Below are 24,363 nucleotides of genomic sequence, written 5' to 3'. Positions count from 1 at the left end.
TAATAAACGTGACTTGTATGTTTTTCTTCTCTTCATGATGCTTTTTTTGACTGATGCGACTTATACGCCGGAAAATATGGTATCTTGCTCTCAAAGTAACAAAAAATAAGGACGTCTTGGCATTTTCTATTAATATTTAATATTGGTTATTGTTTTTATTTCGTGCATTATTTTATTGTTGATTTATTTGAAGCATTCTTTGTCCAGGGGTGGACGGATTAAACAACGCATACCTTCACTTTAGGTCTTCAGAAAGACAAGTGAAACTTGGACTCTGCTGGGTGTTCCTACAGGACACTGATCCCAAACAAACACCAGAACTGGTTTCTGACTGGATGAAGCGGACCATCATTAAGCTTCTGGGGTGGCCTTCCTAAACCCTATTGAAGATGTGTGGACTAGACTTTAAAGCTGGATCAGTGCCAGGAAACCAACCAATATAAATCAACTCTACTAATTCTGCCTCAAAGGGAAGTCAAATGTCCAGTTCTGCTAGACCAGGGGTCTGCAACCTGTGGCTCTGGGGCCACATGTGGCTCTTCAGTCCCTCATCAGTGGCTCTTTGAAGCTTTGACCAAAACTTAATGAAATTTAATTGTATTGATTTTTATACCCACAACAGAAAAGGTTAGTTTGAGTAGTTTTATTGTCAATTTTTGCCCAATAACTACTAGTAAGATAAGATAAGAACTTTATTGATCCCGCAGGAAGTTGTTGCAGTGGTAAATAACTTGGTGTCTTTCAGCTGCTCCCTTCTTCAGGGGTCACCACTCGCATGAAATATTTGGCAATTTGTTGTACGCCAGATGCCCTTCCTGGCACAACCTGGGCTCGAACCCACAACCTCAGGATTGCACGACAGGGGCACTGGTCCCTGAGCTACTGTGGCCCTGCCTGATACTTACTCATAATTCCTCACATAGGCCTGCAGCGTTCAGTGTTTTATTTTCATCAAAATCAGTTTAAACTACAATTGTTTTTCTTCTTTACGTGATATGGTCTTTTTGTTGTCTTAAAATGTAAAAATATCAATAAATCTTAAAATTCATGATATAATTTTAGTTTTATAATGTCACCTCAACTGTCCAGAAAAGCCCCCCTTCCAACAAACTCAGTGGCCCATGAGCCATCAGTTGATAAATCACAGTTGTAGCAGGTTTTGTGGCTCCAGACATGTTTTATTTAGACAGCGAAGGGGCAGAAATGGCTCTTTTGGTCAAAAAGGTTGCAGACCTCTGTGCTAGAAGCTTGACGACGGCTACAAGAACGTGTGGTTGATGTGCAGGCGAGTGCATCTTTTTACAAACGGAGATCATTCGTTTAAAGTTTAAGCAAAACTGAACGTTTCTTTGCTCCAACCTTTCAGTGGTTAATGTTCCCCTCACATTCCTCATCTGTAACGAAACAACCTGCATCTGTCTCCGACACAAATTCCTAACAAAAAAAATAAATAAACTAACAATAACCAAAACATCTGATTCTGTTTGAAACACTTCCACAGAGAAGGCATGACCAAACAGACTTTGTCATAATAAAGATGATAAATGTTTTTTTTTTTTTTTTTTTTTTTAAAAAACCCCAAAACCAAATAACCTTTAACGGGAAATAAAACAAGGCAGGAACGGGGCAGCTTCGTGTCGGTAGAAATGCAACTCCAACATGTTGGTGCACACGACGCTTAAAAACTCGACCGAACAAGTCGCACTAAAAATAGACGCTTGTTCTTTCATTGCAACGAGCTTCTTTATGGAAGGAGGTGTGGTTCTGTTTGAGGACATTTTAGCTCAAGTCATTTCAACACTTCCCATTGTTGGGTTTTGGTGCCGTTGGACAGGTCTCCCGCTCTAAGGTGCTCTTGAGCGACGTTAGCCTGAAGGTCGGGTTGTTTGTCTTTCAGAGTGGGGGAGTGGGGGGGGGACAATGTAACTGCTCTGCAGTTTTTGTACACCTACAGGTCCCGGCGTGTTTTGAGGCAGTTTAAGCAATCGTCCGATCCCCAGGCAACTGAGTCATCGCAGAGGCTGGGAGCTCCCCCGAAAAACAAAAAAAACTATAAAGTTGTTTTTTTAATAGCTTTTAACAGCGTCTTAAAAGCTGAGGCTACTGATTTACAGGCAACAAACTAAAAAAAAAAAGATTAAATATGCCTGCATGTATGGTATTCCATTGAAAACTCTTGGTTAGCTCTATATGTTGGTAAAATGGAGACCTGTATAATGACGGTATGCTCCTTTAGGCAAAATATCCACAGCCATGCAACGTTTTTACTGTTAATCACGTCACCTTCAAGCTGAGAGCTAAAAATATTGGTCAGGTTTGGGTTTGCCACCAGTTTCTCAGCATTTGTTCTGTTTTTTTTTGGTCCACATCATCTCCTACTCACCAGGTCTACCTCACCCAGGCTGAGCTGTGCTCGGCCCAGTGTCTGCCAGCCCTCCCACCACAGCGGCTGGAACTTCACAGCCATCTCCGCCGCCTTCACAGCTGGAAACACTTCGTGCAGAATGGTCAGCACCTGCAGACGGAGCACACACGGAAAGACTTCACGCCTGCATACGGGTCAGAAACAACACGGATACAATCATAACAAAAGGAGCTAAAGGAAGAAGAGGACATCGTGTTAATGTGATTTTTTTTTAATTGCCAGAATTACGTTGAACACAAACAAGGAATCGTTTCTAACAATGGACGTGGATCAGCAAAACAAGAGTTTAAAATAAATATCCTCATGTCCCAATATTTATCAAAGGTCAGATTTTTTTATGCATTTATTTATTTTTATCCTTTATTTCATCAGACAAATCTCATCAAGACCACACATCTTTAGGTAAGGGAGGCCTGGACCTGCAGGCAGCCTGACATGCATGTTTTGGACTGTGGGAGGAAACCGGAGAAGCCGGAAACAACCCATGCAAACACGAGGAGAACATGCAAACTCCACATAGGCAGACCCCAGGTCCAAACAGGGAACTGAGCCCAGGACCGTCTTGTTGCGAGGCAACAGCGCTAACCCCTAAATGTTTTTTCTATGCAAGTTAATGAAGAACACCGTCTATAATTGTGCCTTAAACATCATATATAAATGAACATGGCATGATTTTAAATGGATAATAAAGCTGTTAATCTCATCTACAGCTGTGTCCTTACATTATTATAAACAGGCAAAATAAAAATAAGTTGGCAGGACATTGATGGTCATGTACTCTAGTTGTATCAAGTTCAACAGCTAATCAAAACTGGTTTTGAATATGTATAAAATTAAATATCCTAAATCTCTGCTCCCTTTCTCTATTTGAACTTAAAGTGCCGTACGTAAAAACAAAAGCAGTCATTTGAGTTTTCGATCCCTCTGTGGCAGGGGTCTGCAACCTGCGGCTCTTTGGGCTCTCTGTAGCGGCTCTTTCAAGCTTCGAGCAAAACAAAACACAAAATTGAATTTTATTAGTTGTTATACAAACAGCAATAGTTTTAGCGGTTTTCCTGTCATTTATTTTGCAAATACTCACTTTAACTTTTTATTTCTATACTTAATTTTTTTTTACACAATAAAAAAAAATTACATAGTTCTGCATAGTTCATATTTTTATTAAAAAAATATATTTCCCCTCTTTACAATAACCAGATCTTTTCATTTGTCTTAAATTGTAAAAAAGTCAATAAATGTTAAAAATCATTAGATATGTTTAGTTTTAAACGGTCACCACTACTGGACAGAAAAGTCTTCTCCAACAAACTTAAAGTTGATAACCACAGTTGTAGCAGGTTGTTGCGGCTCCGGACACATTTAATTTAGTGAACAAAGACGTAAAAATGGCTCTTTTGATCGTAAAGGTTGCAGACCCCTGCTCTATGGAATCAACTTGTGCATTTATTTGTACTTACCGGTACATGTAACGGTGATTAACAATCCCCTCCATAAAAATACTTTGATTCAAGTTAGTCTCATACCAGCTGATCCTGAAATGGATCAATGCACTGATAACCCACCAAGACCAGAGGGTCTTTGAGCCCAAAACTGACATTTGTCATTATTCGAGGGACGCCCTGGATGCTGGAAGCATAAAGAACAAAGTGGTGGAAGTTGTACCAATTACCCGACTTTCAGACAGTTATAAGGAATGACGCAATGTGGAGCTCAGTGACTGAATTAAACTGGAAGAAAGCCCTGGGAGAAGAACTGCGTCAGTGTTTTTGTCATCATAGGCGTCATTTGAGTCAGTGGTGTAAATTTTTAAACGCAGACCTTTTCAGTCTATGAATGCAAAAAGAAAAACTACAACTTAAATGGACTGTATACTGCACATAAATTGCAAAACTACAGATTTAGCAAAAATAATCTGATGCCTGTTTGTGTTTATATCAGTCATGGCAAGAAAGGAAAAATTATGGGGTAGTGTTTCTCCAGGCCTGTTCCACTAATGATTTCCTTCTCAAATATCCTGAAATGGACAATATCATATTAGCAGAACAGTACTCCATGTGACGTGCATGACTGTGGTTACCAGAAGAGTCTCTATTGTGTTAGTTACAACAAATGAAAAATAATAATGGAAAGAGCTCCGTTTTGTCTGATTACATCTCCGGACTTCTTCGCAATTTCATGTGCTGCACGGAGAAACCTTTTCTGTCTTTTTTTAAAGCTGCATAGAAGAAAAGGAGAAATAGCTCTTAGTAACTAAAAACAGGGAGGACAATGAAAAAGAGATGACAGAGAAGACAATATAACAGAGCAGCTCTGATGTGCTTCTTATCCCTAAATTAGGAACACATGGTAATAACTTTGATTTTTATTCAACGATATGACTCCAACTGTCTGTTAGTCATGAGGTCTTTTTCTATAATTTCACGACAACGCCTGTGGAAAATATTGCACCATTCCATGTAAAACTTTAAGTAGCTCATCACATCCTTGAACTCCACAAGGACACTGCAGAATCTAACACATTACGCACATCAATCACTGCTCTTTATTAATAAAGATTAAATTTGTAAGTCTTAAAGGAATGCTTCCCGGTTGCTGTGAATCAAAAGATTAATGTTCAATTCCCAGATTTTATACTTTTGACTAAGAGGAATGTGCAGAATTAAAGTCAGTACAAAACCGGATTCCAAAAAGGTTGGGACAATAAACAAATTGTGAATAAAAACTGAATGCAATGATGTGGAGGTGCCAACATCTAATATTTTATTCAGAATAGAACACAAATCACAGATCAAAAGTTTAAACTGAGAGAATGTATCATTTTAAGGGAAAAATCTGTTGTTTCCAAATTTCATGGCGTCAACAAATCCCCAAAAAGTTGAGACAAGTCCATTTTTACCACTGTGTGGCATCCCCCCTTCTTCTTACAACACTCAACAGACGTCTGGGGACAGAGGAGACCAGTTTCTCAAGTTTACAAATAGGAATGCTCTCCCATTCATGTCTAATACAGGCCTCTAACTGTTCAATCGTCTTGGGCCTTCTTTGTCGCACCTTCCTCTTTATGATGCGCCAAATGTTCTCTACAGGTGAAAGATCTGGACTGCAGGCTGGCCATTTCAGTACCCGGATCCTTCTCCTACGTAGCCATGATGTTGTGATTGCTGCAGAATGTGGTCTGGCATTATCGTGTTGAAAAATGCAGGGTCTTCCCTGAAAGAGATGACGTCTAGATGGGAGCATATGTTGTTCTAGAACCTGAACATAGTTCTCTGCATTAATGGTGCCTTTACAGACATGCAAGCTGCCCATGCCACAAGCGCTCATGCAACCCCATACCATCAGTGATGCAGGCTTCTGAACGGAGCGTTGATAACAACTTGGGCTATCCTTGTCCTCTCTGGTCCGGATGACATGGCGTCCCAGTGTTCCATAAAGAACTTCAAATCGTGACTCATCTGACCACAGAACAGTCTTCCATTTTGCCACACTCCATTTTAAATGACCCCTGGCCCAGTGCAAACGTCTGAGCTTGTGGAGCTTGCTTAGAAATGGCTTTCTCTTTGCACTGTAGAGTTTCAGCTGGCAACGGCGGATGGCACGGTGGATTGTGTTCACTGACAATGCTTTCTGGAAGTATTCCTGAGCCCATTCTGTTATTTCCTTGACAGTGGCATTCCTGTTTGAGGTGCAGTGACGTTTAAGGGCCCGGAGATCACGAGCATCCAGTAGAGTTTTACGGCCTTGACCCTTACGCACAGCGATTGTTCCAGATTATCTGAATCTTTTGATGATGTTATGCACGGTTGATGATGATAACTTTAAAGTCTTTGCTATTTTACGCTGGGTAACACCATTCTGGTATTGCTGCACTGTCTTTCTGCGCAACAATGGTGGAATTGGTGATCCTCTTACCATCTTGGCTTCTGAGAGACACTGACACTCTGAGAAGCTCTTTTTATACCCAATCATGTTGTCAATTGACCTAATTCATGTTAATTGGTCTTCCAGCTGTTCGTTATATGCTCAATTTCCTTTTTCCAGCCACTTATTGCTACTTGCCCCAACTTTTTTGGGATTAGTTGACACTGTGAAATTTTTAATCAACATATTTTTCCTTTAAAATGTTACATTTACTCAGATTAAACTTTTGATCTGTCATCTATGTTATATTACGAATAAAATATTGACATTTGCCATCTCCACATCATTGCATTCAGTTTTTATTCACAATTTGTTTAGTGTCCCAACTTTTTTGGAATCCGGTTTGTACATTTGTGTTCTTTTGCACAAATTTTGATACTTTTTTTTAAACTTTCCTACAGTAGTCTAGAATATGTTTACAAGTCTAGCACTCTATCAAGATTGTTATGTTGAGAAATTAGGTTTGTGGTAAATGACAGTAACGACTATACCTGAGACTTCATTTCATACAGCGGTGAGTTGTCTGGAGTCAGCTGAATAGCCTCGTCCCACTTCTTAATGGCCTCCCAGTGCCTAAAGGAAACACAAAACTATGGTTCAGATCCAACAGACAAAACTGAGGGATCTTATAAAACAGTCATCCAGGATGCAGTTTATTGTGAAACTCTGCCATGTGGAGTTAAACAGAGCTTTGTATTGCTGGATAAAGCACAACCAGTAATACCAATAAGTCATGCAACTAGACACCCAGTTTCACTCACAGCCACGATTTTTGACATATGAGGTGATTTTCCTCGATTGTTTCTGCAAACAGGGTTTTGTGAAATAACGTCTGACTCTTGCCTCTACTTAAGTCAACCCTTTGCCCTAGTGCATATTATGTGTGGCTCAATTATGTCTTGTTTTCAGTAAAATAAGGATTTCCTAGAACTGATGGTTTAACTGATTTGTAAACAGAAATAAAAAGGTCAAAAGGCTCCCAGAACAATGTGCAACATGGACTTCTTGACATTAAAACGGCACAAATGGACTCAACAACACCTGCCCGCCTGTTTGACAGAAAGGCAGAGGTAACAAAGACCTCTTCATATAATAGAAGCTTAATAAACAAGCAGCTCCATGCAAGTAAACAGACGGGTTACAAATCAGTTTCTCCTGTCAGAGGTGTTGAGGTATTATTACAGCTGGCTTCTACTTCAGACATCTGAGTAGTAAACACATACACATTTTACATAAATTTGAGTAGAAGTCGTACTAACCTTAACAACAGTTTATCATTCGAGTGTAACAATTTGCATGTTTCTTTTTATTAGGCAAATTTTCCCTTTCTGACTGCACTGCATCCACATGTTGCTGCTAAATCCAGTGACACATTCCTGAAGTCAATACACTCAAAACATTTTTTTTACATCAGATATAATAGGACAAAGTAATTATTTTACCATTTCATTTACACTGTATTAAAGCTATGTGATGCAATGAAGCATTTCTTGTCCAGTGGTGTGGTAAAATGTTATCGGCGGGATCAATAAAGTTCTATCTTATCTTAAGCATCAGCAGTCTTAACAACTGAGGAATGAAGCTGAAGCGCACATTGGTTGTTTTTGATACAATGGATTAGTATAATTTTCCAGTTTACAACAGGTTTTTATTTTTAAAGTAAAGTTTTGTCAAATAGTTAGTACCTAATCAGCTGTGATATCAGTCATGAAGCATAAAGGAGTAAAAGGCAGAAGTCTTCCTCTAAGCTAGGCCATAGTTAGCCAAACGAGCAGCCATTTTTTATTGTTTTGCAAACTTAAAAACAACTCTTTTTCAAAAACAACATACTGGTGTGAAAGAGTGCCATTTGCTAATACACTTTCGTATGACACACTTTGTTTAGGTTTTTTTTTTTAACTGAACAATTCCACCACTGTTGTGACATCAGCAAGTGCAATAAGCTTGTTCATGCTGAATATAGTAACTCAGTCATGTACCAGCAGAGTAAAAGTCAAAGGACTGAGTACACATCCTTGGGGGAACTCCATGCTCAGTATGATGAAGCAGAACATCTAAAGCCCCTGTCAGCAGTGACGTATAGCATCAGTGTATGTCAACAAACAAAATAAAAAGACGAACATGCTGGTGAAAGTTGCATAATTAAGGTATAAATTTTATATATGTGACAGATGAGAACTCTGGGAAATCTGTTGTCAAGAAAGCGGCAGCCAGATCCTCCATCTCTGTAGTGATAGTTTTGGATCTTTGTACCTCATGGATCCAGCAGGAGTGATGAGTTTTTCACCTTTTGTACCTTATATATAACTGAATCCCAAAACACTGGCAAATACACTAACTGTAAGTTATAAAACGTTATAAGTTCATCAGCTATATGTTGAATATGTCAATACAGTATACTGTAATGCTCCTCAGCATGCAAAGAACGTCAACCAGAACCGACTGTGCCCTTTCAGAACCTTTATTAATTTAACAACAAAAAACTAGAGAACATGAGACGCTGTCACAGCCGCAACTCACGCTGGACCCAATGTAAACAGAGGTATTTACTCCTGGTGCTCACGCACTCTCCTCATCCCGCTCCTCCTCTTATCTCCCTATACATAGCACCCCACTCCCTTTGGAACCTGGAGCATTAACCCTTTACAGGTACAAATTACAACACGTTGTGGACACGTCTGATACAAGTTACAGATATGTAAGGCGTAAGTTGCTCATAGCTGAGAAACAAGTTACATCTATGCTTCACAACTACCCATCTAGTTTCTTATGTATGTCAAGACATGAGTAACATACATGTAATGTAACATGTGTGAACTTATGCAAAACTTACCTGTTGTATTCCTGTAACTTATGTCTAACGTACACACTATAAAATGTGTGCATATGCAAAATTTGTGACTGGCATTGACATATGACAGCGTGCCGGTAACTTCTTTAAAACTTGTGACTTACATCGGAGTGTTTGACTTTTTTTTTATACCGTGATGCTAAACGTTCCTGTGTGACAGCTGTCCTCGCTGCAGCCCACTCCAACATGCTCTACATAGATTACACTAATGTTGATCATAAGCTCGGCATAAATCAAAAAACAATTGTATACACTTATATAAGTTATAGATAAATTAAGGCTAAGTTACTCATGGGTTATAAGTTATATATATATTTGTTCAACATGTTAGCAGTACAGTATGTAAACATACAAAAGAGGCTTCCAGTTGATTTTTTTATTCCATCTTTAGCGTATGCCTGCATTAGGCCTGTCACGATAACAAATTTTGCTGGGCGATTAATTGTCTCAGAAATTATTGCGACAAACGATATTATTTGAAATTTGACAATAATTAGTAATTAATGTCAAATTTAAGAAGAAATGTTGGTTAATTTTTGTGTGTAGTACTTTTTTGACCACTGGATGGCAGTACAAGACTGTCTGAACCGAAGGGTGGATAGCGAGAGAGCGAGCAGCATGTCTGTTAAGAAAAATGGGAGGGAGGCCCCTTGACGTGACATGGGCTGTCTCTCTTCGGTTCTCAATATGGCGAATGCTGTGTGGTTTGAGCTCTTCAGCATAGCATTGATCACACAAAGCTTTTAATTAAAAAAATCAGTAAACAGGTTCTCAGCTTCTTTTTGCAGAGAAAAACACGAAGGCACGGGTTTCAACCGTGAATTTTGGAGCTTTGACAAAACCGAGTTTTTTTCCTCGAGGTCGGCCTGTTAGCTTAGTTTGTAGCTTAGCTGCTTTTAATGATCCAAGTGTGCAAATTTGGACGGTTAAAACAGATTTTAAAGAGAAAAGAGAAAGGGAGGGGACTGTGAAGAGCACCGGAGTTGATCCTTTTGTCATCCAGTGTCTTCAGTAGAAAGAGAGGGACACGAAGAAACGATAAAGCTGATAAATGAAAATGAGGTCGATAATTTTCATTTATCGTGCGATTAACTGATTTATTGCTCATCACGACAGGCCTAGCCTGCATGTTGAATAACTGCATATGTCAACACAAATTCTCTACAACGTTTGTGTGACAGGGCCTTTACTGTCAACACGATCTGTCTGCTGTCTTCCCGACAAGACACACAGAACAAGGTTATCAGTCTGAGCTGAGAGCTTCACTGTAAACTGCCCTGAAAAGACAGCTGTTCTGAAAAACCACACAAGACGACTGACACTGATCACTGAAACCAAAAGTGTAGCCTGACAGTGCATTAAAGGAGAGAGCTCAGCTGACTAAGGAAATAAAACTAAAGTTTTGTGAAAATCTTACATAAAGCAAAAACCACTGCAAAGTCCTTTAAGGAAATAAAGCAATACGCCATGTGAGAACAACTACCCCCTGTTGGATCACATTTATCTGTGTGTCAGCCAAAAAATGGACTGAAAGGAAGACACAAAAGAGGGGCAATAAAATAGAGCCTGTTTCGATGATACAAGCAAAAACTGATTTACAGTGTAAAGAAAGACTAAGCTTATCAACTTATACTGAGAAGAGTTAATGAGTGAGAAACTATGATCATTTGACAACATTAAAAATAAATGTTTCTAACAGACATGCTGTCTGTGGGAGTATTGCTGACAACACCTGACAAGTTGATTCATAACTTCTGGGGAACATCTCAAGTGAAATCAGACACTTCCAGTATTGTAGTCTCAGCATGGAAAACCTGACAAAACAAAAGAACTAATCAACTAAATATTTGAACCTTGATGTGACTCAGTAAAACTCTAAATGTCTAAAACAACGACATAAAACATCCCTAAAACCAGAAGAATTGCATATCATCCAACGCCTTGCATGCCAAAGTTTTAAACAAAGACCTTGTGCAATCGGTTAGTGCTCAAGGTATTTGTTGGGGATGACTCTCAGCTACTACTTCACCAAATCTTAGCTCAACTTCTTTAAATTCACCAAGTTACAGCCATTTTTGGGTTTACGAAGGTCGACTAGCTGTGGCGGCCATATCGAATTGGGGTGACTCCAAAGTTGATCAGTGCAGATGTCCCTCCAACAATTATTACTGAAAGTTTCATTAAAATGTGTCCACTTGTTCAAGTGATATTTTACTAACAGATTGATGCTAATCTGAAATGAAACAAGATGTTGCACAACTAAAGTAAAACCCCTATAACGTACAGCAAAAACTTTATAATACATTTACTCCATACCTGCCTATATATTAGATGTGTTCAGTAAAGTGATGTCAATAAATCTGAGTGGAGTCTACAGATTAAAAACAAGGACAAACAAAGAGTTAAATCATCCTGAACTGCAGACAATGACTAACAAGGGCCTCAGATCAAACATCAAGTCATTGCTTACATCAGAAGCATCTAGAGCTTTGTGATAGGAACGTCACAGATCAATGATGTAGCAACTACATAAACCTCATCAGTGACGTCCACGGCCAGACACCACCTCAAACCTCCAAGTAGCCATTCAGCAGCACAAAGTCAACATTTCCCAAAGAAAATCCACTTTCTCTCAGCAAATGCAATTACAGCATCCACGAAAGGTCAAAACATCACATCCTTTGTAATTAAAAAAAAAGTTTCCCAAAGTAGTTATTTGGTTTCGAAAAGGTCGAGAAGTTTAGGATCGGATTATAGGCGAAAACATATTAAAATATTCTCATAACTTTCTGCTCCAGAGTCAGCAGAAGGACACTGTGCTGGATGTTTACTTATAAACAAAACCCAGTGCATAAATCTAAAAATAATCATGTTTATCGAGCCAGAGGGACAAATGTTGTCTCATGTTTAACCGATTCAATCTTATATTTCACAGAAAAGCCATTAAATCAAGTGCACACACAAAAAAATCTTAAACACTGACAGCTTGATGTTTTCTGTTCTTTTAAATTTAAGGAGTTCTTGAAAGTTTGTTTCAATAAAAACAAGTAGGCTCCATTAGCTGTGGGGAAATAGTTTAAATGTGCAATGGTGCCCTCATGTGGAGAAATAACCACACGTTTGTTTATGTGTAAATAGCTCTGTGAATTAGCCACACCATTTTATGTCAACAGGTCAAATTTAGTTATAAAGTAGAGAAACATGTCTAATGATTCCTTAGATAGAGAACTTTACTAATTGGCTTTTAAGTGAATGTTCCTGTAAAGTGCCCTGAGACAACTTTGTTGTGATTTGGCGCTATATAAATCAACTGAAGTGAAATTGAATTAATGTCTTAGATCAGGAGTTTGCAACCTGCGGCTCTCGGGCCACATGTGGTTCTTTAGTCCCTCTGCAGTGACTCTTTCAAGCTTCGACAAAAACCAAACATAAAACAAAAACATATTGCTCGTTATACCAACAGCAAAGTGATGAAGCTGAAGCTCCGGGGCATGTATAAAACAACAACACAGCGTTTCTGAAGCTTGATGCTTTTGGAAAAGTCATGTGATCAATGACGTGTGAAGCTTGGAAAGTGCTGACGTGACATCACTGCTTTGGTACCCGATTCAAAGCTTTAGGAAGAAAATCACTGGCCAGATGTGTGGCGTGTTTTGGTGGCGCAGTTTGTGCAAAATGTAACAAACCAGAAAGTGACAGCGAGACATGGAGCCAACCAGCCTGATGTGTTTTATGTGTTTATCAGTTCATAAGTGCTCCCAAGAAAAAAAAAAACTTTGTAAAAACACAATCTGATCACAGAGTAAATATAAACCGGTTCATTACATAAAGTCATGGAAGGAAACCTGCAGCACAAACGTCATTCCAGACTTTATTGTGTTGTGAATTAGATATATATATATATTTTTTTTTTTGTTTGTTTGTTTGTTTACAAGTGTCAAGAAGTCACAAGCCAATGGGCATCGTACCATGCCACGTTTAAACATGCTTATTTATCAAAATTATTCATTCATCAAATAATCAGAACTTTATTCTTTCACCTACAAAAAAAAAAGTTCAAAGCACCTCAATGACAGCTCAAATTCTGAGAGAAATGTCTCAGGATATTAAACTAAAGCTGTCAGCTGTTGGTTGGACAACCACAACGAAGGTTCATTTCATGCTGTGTGGTTTCAATTTCAAGCTTCTATTTATACTTTTGGCCACAATACATCGCCAAAGAGGACTGTGTTGAAACGCTTCAAGCTTCAAAAAGCTTCAGCGCTTCAGAAAAGCTTCATTTGTCCGTCACTAAAAACAGGACTAGTTTTGTAGTTTTCCTGCCATTTTTTTTTTGTGCAAATATGTGAATGACATTACCGATACAAGGAGTAAAACATGCTGACTGCATCATGTTAGTTTGTTAGCCACTTCTTTTAGTTGACTTCCTCCAGTCTTACCGTGTGATATTTCTCTTAAATCCACCAGAATTTGTATTACTTTGAAGAGGGATACTTGATTAAAATTTCCATTTAAAAAAAAAAAACTCAAATAGGCTTGCATAGTTCAGTACTTTAAGTTTAGTAAAATTGGTGAAAACTATAATTTTGTTTCCTTCTTTACAAGAATCTGTTATTTTCGTGTTAAAATGTAAAAATATTGATAAATATTAACATAATAATTAGGCATTTTGACTTTTATAATGTAACCCCTACTGGACAGAAAAGCCCCCTCCAACAAACTTGAAGTGGACCATGAGTTTTGCAGCTCCATGCACATTTTATTTAGTGAGCAAAGGGGCAGAAATGCCTCTTTTGATCATAGAAGTTGCAGACTCCTGTCCAAGATGTTACAGATGAAACTCTGAAAGAATACCAGAAAATGTGCAAGCTCCAAAGATAAAACAATAATAAAAAGAAGTTGCTTTTAAACTAAACCAATCATTTTGAGACACATTTCCACATTTAATACAATAAAACTAAGTGAGTGAGAAAAACTTAAGTAAAATAAAATAAAAAACAGTTAGCAATGAATAAAAAGTGCTATATTTCCTTCTGTAAGTATATTTGTGTATATTTCCTTCCTTCTGGCTGTAGAGCAGATTTTTAATACATAATGGGGAGGATGTAAGTAAAAGCACTTAATTGAAATTGTGATTTGCTGGACCAAACGTGTTAACGTGGGCGGCTGTGGCTGAGTGGTTAGAGCAGTCGTCCTCCATTGCAAGAGTCTGGGGTTCGATTCCACCAGCAGTCACATGCCAAAGTGTTCCTGGGCAAGACACTGAACCCCTCATAGCCTCCGATGTTTGTCCCATCGGTGTATGAATGTGATAAAGCTCTGATTATTCTTTGTAGATTTAGTGGAGTGCTGTATGAATGGGTAAATGAGGACACAGATTGTAGTGTAAAGAGCTATGAGTATCTTTATGAGATAGAAAGGTGCTATATAAGTACAGTCCATTTACCATTTAACAACCATCAATGTGTGTGTCCCATCTGCAGCAGGTGTGGTGCTTCTGTGCCCTGACCTGCCCTGTTCAGCCAGCAGAGCTCCCTCATCCTTCAGCCTCCTGCTCTTTGCAGCGCAGTCCTCCAGCAGAACCTCCCGGCGCCGTTTGACGGCGTGAAGCCAGTCCACCTCCTCCTCCTCCTCACCCCGACTCCCTCCACCATCCTCGGCTTTCTCCTGCTCGGCCTCAAACTGCCGGACGACAGACCTGGACACCCTCTCACCCACTTTCCTCTTCCAGCCAAACGAAGCCATGCTGTTAAAACAAAGTTGTTGTTGTTGTTTTTAAAGTGCGGTCTTCAGCAAATAATGTTGCATTTGCGTTCCTGAAATGTTATTCTAAAAATAAAAATGTGGCCAAAAGCATCTGTATGCTAAAAATCAGTAATAACTGGTTTCAGCGGGTGTCAAACGAAGTACATAATCACTATAACTTAGCATAAAAACAATACAGTACATTAGCTTTGACAGGACAGTCTAGCAACTAATATTTTATTCTAGAGCTTAACATTATTGCATTTTAATTCAGCTGAACGTGTAAAGATATGTGAATATCAGTCGAATGCGCAGAATAGTTGTAAACATACTGACATTTTGCTGTCCGCTTGTTTGTCGCTTGTAAAAACTATTTGGCAGCCATTTTTGCGACCTTTAATGGTGCGTTCATGATCTAAACAAAGTATCGGATATAGCATTAAGTTTAAAAAATAACTTTCTGAGTTTTCTTTAACAAATAACTAACTACATATTTGCATCATTCCGGATTACGCATCACCGTAGAATTCGTTAAGAAACAACTACCGGTGTGTGACACCTGTAATAAGCGCATTCGACTATGTGCGAATGATTATAGTGTTGACCAGATTTTACATGAGTAGCAAAACTTTCGTTTCGCTAAGGTTCCACTCCGTAACTGTTAAAATAATTTATTTAAATCGGCTTCCATTAAGATAAGCAAAAGATAATACAGTAACGACATACTATGAATGAAGACGCGAAACCAAATTTGGTTATCATAATGTCAACTGTACGTGAATGTCACATAACCCGGAAGCTATCAAAGTTTTTCCGGTCTATTTTAAAATCGGTGTGACGTCAATGAAGCGCGACGGTCAGGTCGGACTCGGTGTGTGTAAAAATGCTCCACAGTTTTGTTCACTGTGTCCGGCTGACTGCCGGCCGGCCCGCGGTGCTACTCTCCGGCTTTAGAACCGGCGGACTCTGGCTGCGTCACGCCGGCAGGAGGTCACTTCTCCCCCGCAGTGAGATCCCATCCAGCTGTCCCCCCACCAGATGTTTGTCCGCAGTGTCCCCCTCAAATGACGGGGACCTGATCTACTCTGGAACTCTGGGCTCTGCTGTGCGAGGGGTGAAACTCTTCTCTTACACCACCAGTGGTGCCAGCCTGGTCATCATGCCGCAGATCCTCCTACATTCCGGACTGGGAGTCGATAACTTGGCCCTGCAGGTGTTGATGTGTAGCGTCATTGGTGTCTTCACCTTTCTGACTCCTGTTCTCCTCCACTTCATGTGCAAAAGCTACGTGATCCGCTTGTACTACAACCCGGACACGGACACCTACACCGCCATCACCTACAGCGTCTTCCTGACTGAGAAGAGGTGCGTGTTCCACCAGAAGGAGGTCAAGATCCCCGCCGTCAGCAAGATCTTCACCACCTTCTATGGGGGTCGGGTGGGGCTCCTGGTGAACCCAGACCTGTTCCCCTTTCCTCAGGACTACAACCATCTGATGGGCTACGATAAACCCTTCAGCTTCAGCACAGACCACAAGAACTGACTGCAAACACTGAAAGTCCTTAGTTTAACTCCACAGACAGCGTGGCGAGAACATTTCTACTGGTCTACGTGGACATCTGTCAGCGTCTTGGTGCTTTTATATGGAAGCAAAAGTGTCTCAAATGATCAAATTTAAAATGGTTTTTCATTTTCTAAATAAAGCTGCATGTGTTGACTCGTAAATAAAATTAAAAATGAACAATCCAAACTGCTTTTTCATTTTGGTCTTCAAGACTGCTCACTTTGTAAATTAATTATAATGATAAACGGCGTTTAGCATTCGATTTTCAAAAGTTCTGAATCACTTTGGTATTGTGTCCCCAATTATATATTTAATATTTAACAAAACGGGTGGTCTAAAACTACTAGCTGATTTCAATATACATAAATTGCCCATCAAATTATAAGAGCTCCATAAACAAGTGTTATACTGGAAAATGCTCTACGTACATAATTACTACACTCCACTGTCATATGGAAGAACAGATTTGTACTATATCGCAATAAATCCTTACTTTACAAAGGTTGGATGGAGAGGAACATTTGGTCTGTTGTAACTTAATGGACACTAATGGTTACATGTTAATATGAACAATTCTGTGTAGAATATAAATTATATCCCCCATAAATTGAATTTACCAGATTACTTAAAGCATTACCAGAACAATTTATTAATCTGATTCAAAATATAATAGCATATCATCCTATAACCCCACGATTACCCACTCCTATCTATTAATAGAATATCATTTACTGACAAAAATTTCAACAACCACACAATTAGAAGCTGTCTGAATGAAACCTTATTCCCTGGGAAAATCAATAAAAATAACATACTTTGCAAATTTTTACAAAAAATCAATAGAAATGTTAAGAACATTTAAAATGCCCCATAAAACCAAAGGCTAAAGAAACACACTTTAACATTTTTAAATGCAGTTTACCCCTCCAAAGAGCTACTAAGAAATTGTTTTAATATTGATGACAATAAATGTTCATTCTGTGAACAGGATATAGAAACGATAAATCATATCTTTTATGAATGCAGCAAAACCGAAATATTTTGGAATCACTTACAAAGATGGATCTCACTGAAAATTACACTTCCTGAATCTATTTCCAGAGACATGAACATTTGGAGTATTATTGGAAAAACAAAAAAATGGAACTCGGTTGTAATCTGATATTTTGTCTGGCAAAAATATTTATTCATAAACAGAAAGTGCTAAAATCATCCCCAGTTTTTAGCATTTTTTAAAATCTGAATTCCTATTATATTTGAAATCTCTGAAATATATTGAAACACATAAAGACCTGTATGAAATGTTAATGGAATTGCCCACTAATGCATGTTAATCCTAATCCTAAAACATACATTCGCCTTATAATCTAGCTATTTTTTGCCATCTTATTTTAATTATTATTATTTTTTATCTGTATGTTTATTTTACAATTGTCCATTGTTGTCATCATTCTTTGTTGAAATCAGGTCTCTCTTGTAAATGAGTCCTCGAGGTTCAATGGGATTAACATGTAAAAATAAAGGTTGAATGAAATATAACCCCTTGTTCTAGTTTGTTTTATTTTATTTCTTCTTTTTTCATATCGAAGTCTGCCTCTGCTATGCCCTTTTAGAGTTACTGTTTGTACTTGTTTTTGCTAAATAGTTTTCTTAGTATTAATAGTAATAATAAAAAGATTCGCACTTCCAAGTGGCGCAGGAGAGTGACGTCAGTAGCAGCTCTTGCCGCCTCACACCGCCCTGTCTTACGCATCTTGTACGTTAGGGGGCGCTGATGAGGAGGAAAGCCCAGAAGGGTTAAAAACTACAGTAACATCAAATAATTGTTGAATTCAACAAGTTCTTCAGGTGACAAATCTGTCTTTTTTTTTTTTTTTTTACAAAAATTAAGTGACAGATGAGAGCGCGAAGATTGTGTGTTTTATTTTTACTTTATTGAACTATTGAACAACAGAACAGAACTCAAGAACAAGTGACAATCTCAAATTACAATATTATACATATATAAACATGTAAAAAAAAAACCAATCCTTTGTCTTCTAAGGTCAACATATGCTTAAACAAATGAACATTATTCAGCACAAATTTAAGTTTAAGTAACATTATTAGTAGCCTATCAGAAAATTAGCAAATGATATGATAAAAGTAAAATCAAAACAGAACTATTTATCTAACATTCTACATAATTATTCAAATAATTTGTCAGAGGGCTATAATATCTGAGCGAGGTGATCACAGAGCTGTTTTGCTTGTGTTTCTTTTAGCACTGTCTAATGAAAGTTTTAACATCTGGAGTTCTTATGAATACAGACACAATGGCTTAGATTTGCCACGTCTGCACTTATGTATATAGAATTTTAAGATTATGATAATGTTATTAACAAATCTTTTTTTATTTTCAGATACATATCCATATAAGACATTCTGAAGAGAGAAGGAGTCGTGGATTTTATGGTCAGAAGATCGTGAAGGGATTTCCATAACGTGTTCACAGAATCACAGAAATAAAACAGATGTTCTGTTGTTTCAGGTTCCTGACATATAGAAAAGTTATCACATTCAATTTTAAATCTATTTATGATCAACTCGTTTGAAGGATACATATTATTTAAAGTCTTGAAATGTAATTCTTTATATTTAAGTGGAGGAGGGAAACCCAGATATTTTGTCATTATGTTTAGTCTTTCCTTCTTACGTGAAGATTGTGTGTAGAGACAGCGTGAAATCACCAAGTCCAGTCTGCACCACAGCTGCTAACTAATATAATATTAATCATCATTTTAAGAGGAGCTGCAGCTGGAATCAGCTGCTTGGGCTTTCCTGTTCATTACCGCCCCCTACCGGACAAGATGCGTAAGACAGGGCGTTTTTATTTTTTTGTCTTTATTTATACAAAACAAATACAAAAAAAAAAAAAAAAACTGCAATGGCACACATACCTTGAGATTTAATGCAGGCTTAACAAAATATATATATATATATGTTTTGTGCAGTTTACAATAGTTACATGTTTTCGTTTTTATGGCTTTTGCATTGGTACAATACTTTAAAGTAGACACATACAAAGAAAGATACGTAGAAAAAACTATAAATCTAGGTTTTTGCATGGCAAATTTACAGCTATGGATGTGAAATTTATCTAATATTAGTATTAAATTTACAACAAAAACTTTCTTACTTGGAATATTCAAATGAAAAAACAAAAAAGAACAATATAGTTTTAGCGTCAAATGGTAGGTCAAGTTCTAACTTTCTATTCACAAACAAGAAAATGTCTTTCCAGAACAGCTGAGTATAAGGACAGTCCCAGAAAAGATGGTGATGGTCTCCTCAGAGCTGTGGCAGAGAGAACGGTACTTGGAGATTATACAATTATAACATTTATGCAGAATCTTTAGAGACACTTCTCGAATCTTATTAGTTATGATATATTTTCTAGGCAACAACCAAACATTTTTCCAACAAACATCATTAAATGAATTATCCCAGAAGAACACAGTTTACTGATACAGTCTCAAATGATTAATTCACTAATACATTTGTTATTTTGCTTAAAAATGGGTCAGAGTTGCCAATGAATAATTCTTCATTTAGTCCAAGCATGGCGTTTTGTTAGTAAATTTACATTTATGAATGTAAAATTTGGCCAAAAGAATTAGCAAGTTTATTATTAAAAATAAAAAAAATAAGACATTTTCCCAGTGTAAGGACAAATTCCTTCAAATATTATTAATAAATCTGCTAAACTCCTTCCAAAACCTGCGTGTGAAAGGGCAGTGCCAAAAAAAAAAAAAGATGTGTCAGTTTCTGGAAGGTCACCACAAAAACTGCAATCAATATTTATGTCTCTTTTCAATTTGATCATATAATGTTCAGCGGGGTAAATTTTGTGAAGAATTTAAAATGGCACTTCCTTCACCTTATTTACATTTAAATATTTATGGGGTGGTCATCCAGACTCTTCCAGTTGATTTCTGGGATGCTCCAGTAAGATGTTTTATATGGACGAGAAGCGACGCCTTATGGAACACTCTGCGTCTTCTCTTCTTCTTGTTTCCACGCTGCTGTGAAAAGTGATGACTCAGCTGGACCAGGGACAGGAAGTGGAGTAGACAGAGAACTGTTGGTGCTTTTAAACAACATGAAGGTGCATGAGGGTATAGCGCTAACCACCACTGAGAATTCTTGGAGACTAACTGGGATAGTGAGCAGAATTCATTGTAGGTGAGTCGTCCTTATTAACCAGCTGAGCCACCAGTAGGATCCCATTTTGAACCCACTGGTGCCACTTGGAAATGCAAATCCAAATTGATTTTTTGGAACACTTTTTGCGGGAGCAGGGCATAAAAATGAAAACACAGTTTCCTCTTATAGTTTTCTCTACAATGAGCAGTGTGGGCATGAAAATGAAAACACAGTTTATTAATAATTTCATTTATGAGTCAAAAAATGCAGTTTTATTTTGAAAATGAAAAGCATTTCTATTCATCCATTTTAATTTGATAATTGAGACGCTTTCGCTTCCATACTTTTAGTGTAAATAAACTCCGGCTTTACCATTATGGAAAAAAAGAATAAGTTTAAACTACTCAAATCGAACGCAGACGTTAGAAAGGCTGTAAAATATTTAAATGAATTAGAAGTTTTACAATTATTTTGTTTTAATCCTTACTACATATGTTTAGCATTTTAAAGATGGATGTCGGTTACAATATTTAAGTTATTCTACCCTTTTTTTATTGTTGGGTATTTAAAAAAAAAAATTCTGTTTAAGTTATTGTGTAGACACAATTGAATCATCCCTTGAGTTTTGCTCAAGACCACTTTAACTATTAGTCTTGCGTAGAAACTAAATGTAAAAATAGTTTTATGTAAATTTAACGTAGCTGAACTCATCGACATAATAGAAATTAAGTTTTTTCATTCAACCTTTATTTATACAAATTGTCTTTTCTAATTGTTTTAGTTATAGGTTCATAATTTCTCTTCAGAATACTAAAAAAAAAACAGCTTTAAAAAGAAGTTTCAAAACACCAACATGTAATTTATTAGCAGTTTATTATGTCTTTGTGTATACAAATGACTCAACGCTTTCCATTCAATGATCAATCCTTTAGGTTCCCCTTTCACACCAAACAAAAACAGAACAATATTTGAAGCTGTTTGATCAGACGCTGAACTAAACAGCTTTCTAGGACACTTTATTTGTCAAAAGCTGGCAAAAAGTTTTAATTTTCCACACATTCACTTTTTCCAACAAAACCCATGAGATAAAGCACGGCAAGTTATCGTCAGCAACACTTGCAGTAATCCTCTTAAAGTAAAAATAAAAGTTCTACAACGAGTCTTTATTATTTCTTCCAATTCTGGTTAAAACTGAGACATGAAGCTCAAAAGTCAACTAAAATACTTTAGGTCAAGCTTGTTGTACAGTACACAAAAACATGATCACAATTATAGTCTTAGCAGGGTTTTTTTTTTTAAATAAACTTCTAAAATCAAAATTGTGCATAATATTGGTTTAAAGTTTAGAACTGTAGAAAGTCAAAACTTGGTAGCTATACTTCAAATGCCGACACTTAAAATAAAATAAAAAATAATCAAACTTTAGGTCTTTCATTAGTAATGTGCAACATTCCTAAATACAAAGATTAAATAAGTCTATAGAAACCAATTTCACTTTTTTTGTCTTCTATTGTCATTAATAAAAATAGTTGTACTCATTAAGTCTGGCAACATACAATTAGGGATTACTTTCCCTAAATGACAAAAAAAAAAAAAAAAAAAAAAATTTTTACCGACGGTGCTTTTAAACTGACTGATGACATAAAATGTGGATTTCAACTTTAAAAATGGCAAAATTAAATAATTCTGACCAGCAACGAAATCATACTGAACACAAAAATAAGGCAGAACCCTCAGAAAACGTTTAAGACTGTGGAAAATAAATGGAATGAGTTGCACCGCAGCTAAAAAAACACATTTTAGACCTTCAACTTGGAAGTTTATTGTTCTGACAAACTTTTATCAAATATAATCTGCCGCCGGTTTAATTTCCTAGAAGTTTTGTTTCCGTCAACATTTACAGTACCTGAACGTTTCAAGCTCGCACGTTTGTTTGGAGTTTGAACATATTGGGTCAACCTTCTAAAGGAACGTGTGGGCAAGAAGCAAAACGAGTCACCTGGCAACAGACACCGTCGACACATTACTGCTACTACTCATTGGAAACTGAGACTGATTGGCATTTATGAAATGAACTTAGGCAAAAGGCATTTCGCTCAGTTATCAAATTTAAGTTCGTTAATCCAAAAAAAAAAAAAAGTCAATCAACCTGTCATTTAAAACACTACACTGAAAATGATATAACTCTAGATTCTGACTGTCATAGCAAAACATCTAAAAGGTCAAATCTGACTAGTTTTCTAGAAAAGACAATCAAGTTTCAGAATAATTGTGATTGAGGGAAAACAAAACTGACAGACTTAAAAACAGTAAAATGGGAGGAAAAGACTATACATATATATTTAATCATCCAGCAGATTAATGAGAAAAAACAACAAAAAAAGTCCATTAGAACCAAAAATTTCGACCACAACGCATTGATAAATATGTTCACGTTTGTATGTATAAAAATGTACGGGGACAGACACTTTCCAACAATTGTTCACAACAAGGACAAAACCATGAACGTCTGACGCTGAAGAACAAAACCTGAAAAACCCAACGCACGTCTGGTGAAGCGCCCGTTTGTCCCCGACACGTGGCAGAAAGACACGGGTCGCTGCAGCGCCCCCGTCTTTCTGCGCCACTTCTCTGATCCCTACTGAGAGGAAAACAAAACAAAACAAAACAAACAAAACAAAAACAAGCAGCAGAAAATTACAGAAACTTGTGCAAAGTGCTTCCTGCATCCTATGACACTTGGTTCTCAACGTGTTGCAGCAAACGTGATCTGGTTCTCTGCACGGAGACGCTCGCCTCGCGGCCAACAGCGCAGAACGTTCACTGGTCATGGGTGGGATATGGACGCCTGCTGTTAAACTAATCGGGAAATTTTTAGGACCACCCCCCCTCCCTTGTAAAATGTTCTGTCCTAGCTAGTAGCTCATTCTGATGAATTCCTACAGACCCAGTCAGCCCAGTATACTCCCCTACAGATTAGGGAACACCAACCTGCACCAGCACCATGGAACAATCTCTCCATCCTCAGCCAGGATGAAGTAAGCCATGAATTGGTTGCATGCTTATTGCTATAAAGACACTCAGAGAAGAAAAGGCTGGCAATGATTGTTTTGCAAGCTATCGTGCAAGTAGTTTAATTAGGTTTGCGCACATTTCAAAGAACTCGATGGTGTGACTTCCTGGTCGAGGGGACGACGTGATGTCCCAGCCTCCCGTTGAATCGATGGACGAGGTCAAGGATGACCCTAAGGAACCTTCGGCTGTCTTGGTGGGCTGCACAGAGCTAGATGTGGCTAAAACATCTGCCACGTCTACATCGTTCTTTACAGAGGTGCGGTAGTTGCTCACAGACCCGGAGCGGTGAGGGGTCGCGGTTCCAGATTTAGTCTCCGTCATTTCATCTGAATAAAACAGGACAGACTTGGTTTTCTTTACAACTTATGCAGCATGAAAGCATTTATTAAACATGGCCTCAACAGCTTCCGTCTTTTAAAAGACACTTCAGACCTCTGAACAACACCTCATAATAAAAAGTTTACTTTTGTTACTGCAGAAACAAAAATTGCATTTTTGTTTTCAGCAAGACGTCAGAACTATGAACGTTAGCTGAACATGGCTGACGTGTTTCCTACGGTGGCCCTGAGGTGTAAATGAACAACATTTGAAACAAAC

At 37.7% G+C, this 24,363-nt stretch overlaps 3 protein-coding genes across 3 annotated transcripts in view; 1 reads left to right on the top strand and 2 right to left on the bottom strand.

Annotated features, from left to right (window-relative positions):
• ttc33 (tetratricopeptide repeat domain 33) overlaps positions 1-15,340 on the bottom strand; it is a 30,659-nt gene extending 15,319 nt beyond the window's left edge. Inside the window, exons 1-4 of the mRNA XM_037692238.1 lie at positions 15,279-15,340; positions 14,707-14,943; positions 6,838-6,919; positions 2,384-2,515 (exon numbers count right to left, since the gene is read on the bottom strand). Coding sequence (XP_037548166.1) covers positions 2,384-2,515; positions 6,838-6,919; positions 14,707-14,942 — 450 coding nt within the window. The 5' untranslated portion in view covers position 14,943; positions 15,279-15,340. The remainder of the gene's footprint in view (positions 1-2,383; positions 2,516-6,837; positions 6,920-14,706; positions 14,944-15,278) is intronic.
• Positions 15,341-15,793: 453 nt separating this feature from the next.
• Positions 15,794-16,648, top strand: tmem70 (transmembrane protein 70). Its single transcript, XM_037691890.1, has one exon. The coding sequence runs from the start codon at positions 15,826-15,828 to the stop codon at positions 16,483-16,485; it is 660 nt and encodes a 219-aa protein (XP_037547818.1). The 5' UTR covers positions 15,794-15,825; the 3' UTR covers positions 16,486-16,648.
• Positions 16,649-23,757: 7,109 nt separating this feature from the next.
• The window catches only part of prkaa1 (protein kinase, AMP-activated, alpha 1 catalytic subunit), a 14,133-nt gene continuing 13,527 nt past the window's right edge, over positions 23,758-24,363 (bottom strand). The window contains exons 8-9 of the mRNA XM_037691975.1: positions 24,324-24,330; positions 23,758-24,092 (exon numbers count right to left, since the gene is read on the bottom strand). Of these exons, the coding sequence (XP_037547903.1) occupies positions 23,809-24,092; positions 24,324-24,330 (291 nt within the window). The 3' untranslated portion in view covers positions 23,758-23,808. The remainder of the gene's footprint in view (positions 24,093-24,323; positions 24,331-24,363) is intronic.

Source organism: Nematolebias whitei, chromosome 18, assembly GCF_014905685.2.
Source record: "Nematolebias whitei isolate Nwh7 chromosome 18, NemWhi1, whole genome shotgun sequence".
NCBI lineage: Eukaryota > Metazoa > Chordata > Actinopteri > Cyprinodontiformes > Rivulidae > Nematolebias > Nematolebias whitei.
The sequence above is the reverse complement of the archived record's forward strand: the minus strand, read 5'-3'. Positions and strand labels throughout refer to the sequence as shown.